At 46.7% G+C, this 6,372-nt stretch overlaps 2 protein-coding genes across 2 annotated transcripts in view; one reads left to right on the top strand and one right to left on the bottom strand.

Annotated features, from left to right (window-relative positions):
- GTF2F2 (general transcription factor IIF subunit 2) overlaps nucleotides 1-6,372 on the top strand; it is a 131,689-nt gene that overhangs the window by 36,620 nt on the left and 88,697 nt on the right. The window lies entirely within an intron of this gene.
- Nucleotides 3,902-6,372, bottom strand: part of KCTD4 (potassium channel tetramerization domain containing 4) — a 5,072-nt gene continuing 2,601 nt past the window's right edge. The window contains exon 2 of the mRNA XM_015423796.1: nucleotides 3,902-4,756. Coding sequence (XP_015279282.1) covers nucleotides 3,902-4,756 — 855 coding nt within the window. The remainder of the gene's footprint in view (nucleotides 4,757-6,372) is intronic.

Here is a 6,372-nt window from a genome sequence, read left to right as displayed (position 1 = left end):
TAAAAGAATAGATTTGCAATAAAAATCAGAGATAAAAAGTTAGCTGAATAACTTGGTGGTTTTACTGTTAGGTGGCTTTATTGGTTTTATGTGGAGTATTAATAATTTGTTTTCTAAGGTATATTGTGTTTTGTCTGTGGCCCATAAGCTTCCTCAAACAGTTTTTCCCCCTTGGAGAAGTGGAATAGAAATGTTCTAGAGAAGTGATGTGGTTCCTTTTGCCCCAGACGTCATCCGGTTTTCCTGCTAGTGGGGCAGGAACAAGGCCTGGAGAGGAGGAGCACTGGAATTCTTGTCCATTACTCCTGGCAGGAAACAGGGTTTTATGGGACTCTTGAGGAAGGGAGCCCATCTTGGGAGAGAGTTTCCGGGGGTAGCCATGTTGGTCTGCCATAGGACAGCTGGACTTGAGTGCACGTCTCAGAGCCCCCTGGAGAGAGACCCTCCCTCTCCTGCTGAGCAGCATCACCAAACTTTAGGCCTCGTTTGTCTTAACTCTCTGCAGTAATGGCAAAACCCGCTCACGCGCTCATTATGACTGACGGTGAGGTGCAAACGTGTTGAGTGAAAATGGTTGATGTGACACTTTCTGAGCAGCAGCAGCAGCAGCCTCCTCCATGTTTTCTGCCTCCACAAGACTCGTTTCTGGCAGCGCAGGAAGCAGAGATTCTTGTGGGGACAGATCTTGTGGCGGATGAGACCATAGAGCAAGACAGCCCTGGGTGTCAGCCAAGGTTCAGCAAGTTAAATGGTAACTGAACATGAGTCTTCCTTGGTGGTCTCCCTTCCAAGTACCAACCCTGCTTAGCTTCCAAGATCTGACGAAACCGGGCTGCGCCGTACCATTCCACATCCCCAAGACACAGATAGAAATATAAAGGATTTCTGCCTTGTTGAAGTGCTCCACTGGAGTGGTTGTGTTGGAGGACCAGAAGGTGAATGAGCCCCGGAGGGTATGGTGGCTGTTGTGCTGATCCTGGAACTGGGGTTGGAATTCTAACCCCAGAGGAAAGGCAGCATGCGTGCGCATACACACACACACACAACTGTCTGTCTGACCAAAGACTAGATCTATACAATGTGCTGCCCATATGAAGCAAGAATTAGGAATATGTCTAAAGCCAATTACAGTAAACTGACATTTCATTTTCTAGATTGTTTTCTATTTGCCCACATAGACAGTTAAATGAGACCTCCAAGATGACAGCTGACTGGAGTTCCATCCGTGCCTGTTGTTAGCCCCTGGGACAGAGCTGACGTCTGGGGGTTTGCTAGCTGGGGTCTGTCTCCGTTAGGTGCTCCGTTGTTGCTGGTGCGTAGCCATTCATTTTAGATTGGCTGAATGGCCTCTAAGCTAGGGAAGGCCTGCCAGCTGACTACTTCGAGGGAGACCTGCCACCAGCCAAGATAATCGTGGCAGGTCACAGATACTTAAGTGACAAGCAGAAGAATTAACATGTATTAATCGGTTTACAGTGTCATCCTATGCAGAGTCAAAACCAGTGAGCTTAGATGGGTGTAATTCTGTTTTGGATGACACTGGTAGTTGTATTTAAAGGTTTAAACAAACAATCGTGACACATTTCGTATGTGCTGCATTTGTTAAATTGCTTAAGTAAAATGCTATCACCTATTTAATATCTTGTATACATTTTGATTTTTGAATACACAAGTCACAGGTGTGTGTGTTTTTATAGGCCTTCCAGTCCTCGTATCTCTGTGTGTGTGTGTGTCTGCAGACTCAGAATCAACTCTGTGCATCTTCCCAGGTGGGCTCTAGATGGTGGAAGCTGATGCTTCAATAAGTGTACCAGTTCTTGAGGCACCACACACTAACATGGCTGCCCTACAGGAATTTGAAAGCCTGGTAAAAGGCATCATGGTTAAGACTGACAAGGGAAAGCCATGCTGAAGAGGGAAGCAGGAAGGGAGTGTTCACCCCCAACAATGACCGTTTAACTTGCAGACAGATCGAGCTGTGTTGGTTGGCCTGTAGCAGTAGAAAAGAGTCCAGGAGCACCTGGAAGACTAACAAAATTCGTTCATGAATCACTGCTCACTTCTTCAAATATCTGATACCAACCTGATATCTGAAGAAGTGAGCCGTGACTCAAGAAAGCTCCCACCCTGCTACAAACTTTGTTAGTCTACACAATGTCTGTGTGTGTAGATGTCCCTTGGACTCTTCTGGATCCGCCTGGGAATCTGTTCATTTGCTTATTCTATTTAGCACCTTGAGACATTATTGGTCTTAAATACATGGCATTTCAAGTCGAAGTGTAGTCAGGTGATTCTGTGACTCTTTGGAAACATTCATTAGTGTGGTGATTCAGAAAGAGGTGCATTTACCTGAAAGGTCTTTGTGCAAGGGTCCAGACGTGGCTAGTGCATGTTCATTGAAACCTGCATTTGGCAGCAGGAGAAAGATCCTGACCAAGGGGCTGAGCTCTGAGTTGGGGCGCGCACCCCCTCTGCACGTGACTTCCTCCCTCAAATCCAGCACAGGCATCAGCCTCACTAGGAGTCACCACAGCCCTCCTGAGGCCCTGCCCTCTCTGTGGCTGAGGTGTGTTCGGGTCTGTGTGTAATTTTTCATCATGCGTTAGCCGGGCAACTCTGGCCACATTTTCCTACAACCCTTCCTGCTCAAAAAGATGGCCTCTTGATGCAGTGAATTGTTGTTACCCCTGAGATGGGTACAGTTGGTGCTGTTAGCTCCAGTTCCATATCTGAAACTGGGAAAGGAACTTTGCAATCCTGCTGCGAGGAGGACTTCAGTTTTTGTGCTGATGGAGGAGAAGTCTTAAATGTTGCATGCAGGAAAGGGAAAGAAATGCTAACAACAACAACAATCATGACAACACCAGCTCAGCTCCAGAGGACAGTGTTGCTGGGAACAGCAAGAATTCTACAAAAATACACCTGCGCTTCTGAAGAACTTGGCTAGATCTCGAATTGCAGAATATCATGTACAAATATCTGACTGTGACAATTCTTCATCAACATCATCATCATCATCGTCTAAAGCCTGCTAGCTTTGCAAGAGAAAGTGAAACTTGTTCCCTTCTTTTAAAAAATACACTGGCAGGTGGACTGCCTGAAATGAAAAGATTTGTTTCATTATGGCATTTTGATTGTCTTGACAGAACTCGGTATTTTGTGGCAAATGTGGTTCATCGCTGCCATGGACCTCCCAATACAGTGATTTTGAAATAATAAAACAAGCAATGGGGTGGCAGCTGTCTGTGGTACTGAAGCTCCCCTCCAAAAAAAAACTCTGAGGAAATGGTCTCTTTGTGGGGGGGAGCATTGTGTTAAGTTGTTCTGCCCTTTTTAGCAGGGCATTGAGCTTTGCGCTCTCTGATTTTGTGCTTGAAACAATGTCATTTTCAAAATCCACAAGATATAAAATCTATAACCAAAACCTCTGATGCCATTGTTTCAAATTTTAAGCATGATTTCAATTCCCCCCCGCCTTAAAATATACATTCCACCTCAAATTCTGGATGTCTTTGCCAAAAGGTAATCCGTGCTGTGTATGTTGGTTAAAAAGAAGGCATTTCTGTCATTGCTGATGGGAGAAAAGATAAAGCATGTTAGCCACACATAAACACACTAACCTTTCAGTAGAATTCCGTGTGGAGAGAAGGGCACATTCGGTCTGATTTCCCATCACATTTAGTAAATATATTTTTTATTATTAAATTTAGGCACAATGAACTCAGAGATGGTTGTAACAATTTACATACCATTAGCTCACATTCATTCCTCAGCAGCAGTGCTCTGTGGAGAGCAGAGCGGGATAAATTGGTTGTGATTTTGGGTGGTTTAATGAGGTTTGGCAGGCTGCATGCTCCTGGCCTTTTGTCCATTGAGCGAAGAAGTAGTCATTACTTGATCATTACTTGACAAAATGAATAGCGTCGCTGTGAACAATTGACCCCTTGGAACAATCCAGGCTGGTCAGCAGTCTGAATCCACATTTCAATGCCATCATGATTGCTTCAAACTTAAGCGTTTCCAGGGTGCAAACGAAAGTGTTGTCTTCCTTCAAAACAAGCCGTGTTCCATTTTCTGACTTTATAAAGTATTTAAATTGTATAATGTTGGAAGAGATTGAGAACTCTTCTGGAAAGCCGTCCAGCCTGCTTTTGGACACCAAAACGATGCGAGATTTTATTTTTGTAATGAAATCGGGAGCGTTGCAAAAAATCCGAAGGCCCTGCGCACGGTCGTGGCTGTCTGTGATTTCCAGGAAGGTGGTCTCTCTGGACGCCTGCTGCGCCTTCTCCCACCGGGACTTGACTGCATCAGCTAATGTTTTAAGCTGAAAGAATTCTGCCTCCTGTGCCAGAAGTTGGTTTTCTTGAAATCCCTCTGGCAGGAGCAGTTCTCCGTTCCGGAGGAAGTTCAGAACATGCCTGAATAGCAGCCCATCCCTGTCTATGAAATAATGGCCATCTGCATCATATGGGCACAGGATTTTCCCACTGACCACTCTTTCCAGCAGAGAGTCTGGATACTTGGTGAGTGTTTGCTTTTGTGTGACATACAGATAGCCACCAACGTTGAGAGTCACTGGAGACATTTTACAGTTCTTGCCTTGATCGATGCCTTCCGAGTCGTTGCTTTTCCTGTTACATTCCATTTCACGCCGGTTTGTTCTCCCTTGTCGGTGAGGCAGCTTTCTTCCCTGGCTCGTCTTTGGCTTTGTGCGGTGATTTCCTCTTAGAAAAGCCCCTTTGTGCGGCTCTGGCTGGGAGAACAGGAGTGCTCTACGCCTCGCATGAGCTCCTCTTCCTCTGCTCAGATTTGCAGCAGTAGGTGGCGCAGAAGCCGAGTAGGCAGCAGCAGCGGCAGCAGTGGTGGATCTTGGGAGGCTGCCTGGCTGCTAGACACGATTTGCATTTAACTGTCTAAGGGAGAGAGGAGGGCAAGGGGAACGCCGCCTGAGTGTTTCTCGGGAAGTCCCAGAAGTTTAAATGACTAAGGCGTGCTTTTATATTATATGCTGAAAGACAGGTAACTATCTGCTTGCCTCTTAACATTTGAACTGAAATACAGATTTAGAAAATTAATTTTTAAATGCAGTTTTGGAAAATTATCAAGTAATTGATGCATCTTGGCAGTCTGACTCGTCTTTGGAATACATTTTAAGGAATGGCTACTAGAAAGCTGCAACAGTCGCTGAGCTGTGCCCTTCCAAGACTTCGGAGGGTGCTTAGGGTTACACGGCGAACCCTTTCCAAAGCCTCTGGTCCTGTTTGTGTGGGGCTTTGCATCTTGGTCAGGTTGTTTTCGCAACGGTTTAATTATTTCGCAAAATTGTCCCTAAAGAGCATTGCTTAAGAATGCCACTTTTGGTTACGAGGTGCTTTGACAGCAGAATGAGGAAACTGCAGTGAACTTGTTTCCTCTTCTTGTAGGCAAACGCCTCGGTAGAAGGGACGAGCTGTTCTTATTACACCTTCTGTTTTTAAGTTATATGTAGAAATGTGCCACACCGCCGTTTATTTTTATTTTTTTTAATGCTGCTGCTTGTGTGTGAAAGAGAGCTGGTCTGTAACAAAGCACCAGAGGTCTGTTGTTCAGTAATGCTACAGCACAGCAATTCTTCAGCGATGGAGGGGAAAAACAACAAAAGCTGCCGTAGGAAAAGCTGCCCTGTTTCTCCCTGCGGCAGCTGCGTTTCTAGGGCTCAGTCTTTTAAAAATGGATTCTCCCTTTGCGAGTACTTGCAACAAGCTGCAAGATGAGGGGAAGCTGTGCAAATATTGATGCCTGTCTTCTTGGAGAGCCTGCTGCAAGGGCCGAGTCTGCACTTGGCTCTCCAAAGCCAGGCACTTCCCGCCTCATATGTGGGCCGCATGTCCTTTCCATGAGCACTCCTAAGGTCATTCCTGTGGCCCAGAATCAGGGCAGTGGTTCCGTTTTACTTATTGTAGTGTCCCCGTCTGTGCCAGAAGGGTGGAATCAGCAGGCATGACTTCCACTGCTGATGTCCACTGGGATTAGCTCCACAGCCAGTGGTACGGTACCATTGGTAATCTCTCCCTTATATATAAAGCAATAGTGGGGCCCAACGTTCCAATGCGCACCAACAGTGTTTGGAGGCTGGAACTGTCCGTCAGAAGCTTCCCCAGCTTCCATTGGCCGAGTCCTAAGTCCCACCTCAGAACACAAAGGCTGTAGCTCTGCCTCTGCGCGACTAGCCAGGCTTGGAGGAAATCAGTGGAAGGCTGGCGGGCAGCCAAGAGGCGCTTACCGCGGCCCGACTCCCCCCTTGAAGGCTGGCGGCTGGCGAAGAGGCGCTCGCCGCGGCCCCACTCCCCCCCTTGAAGGCCAGCGGGCCACGAAGAGGTGCTCGCCGCG

This window comes from Gekko japonicus, unplaced genomic scaffold, assembly GCF_001447785.1.
Source record: "Gekko japonicus isolate JY-2015 unplaced genomic scaffold, Gekko_japonicus_V1.1 scaffold2207, whole genome shotgun sequence".
Lineage (NCBI taxonomy): Eukaryota > Metazoa > Chordata > Lepidosauria > Squamata > Gekkonidae > Gekko > Gekko japonicus.
This window is presented reverse-complemented; position numbering and strand designations above follow the sequence as displayed.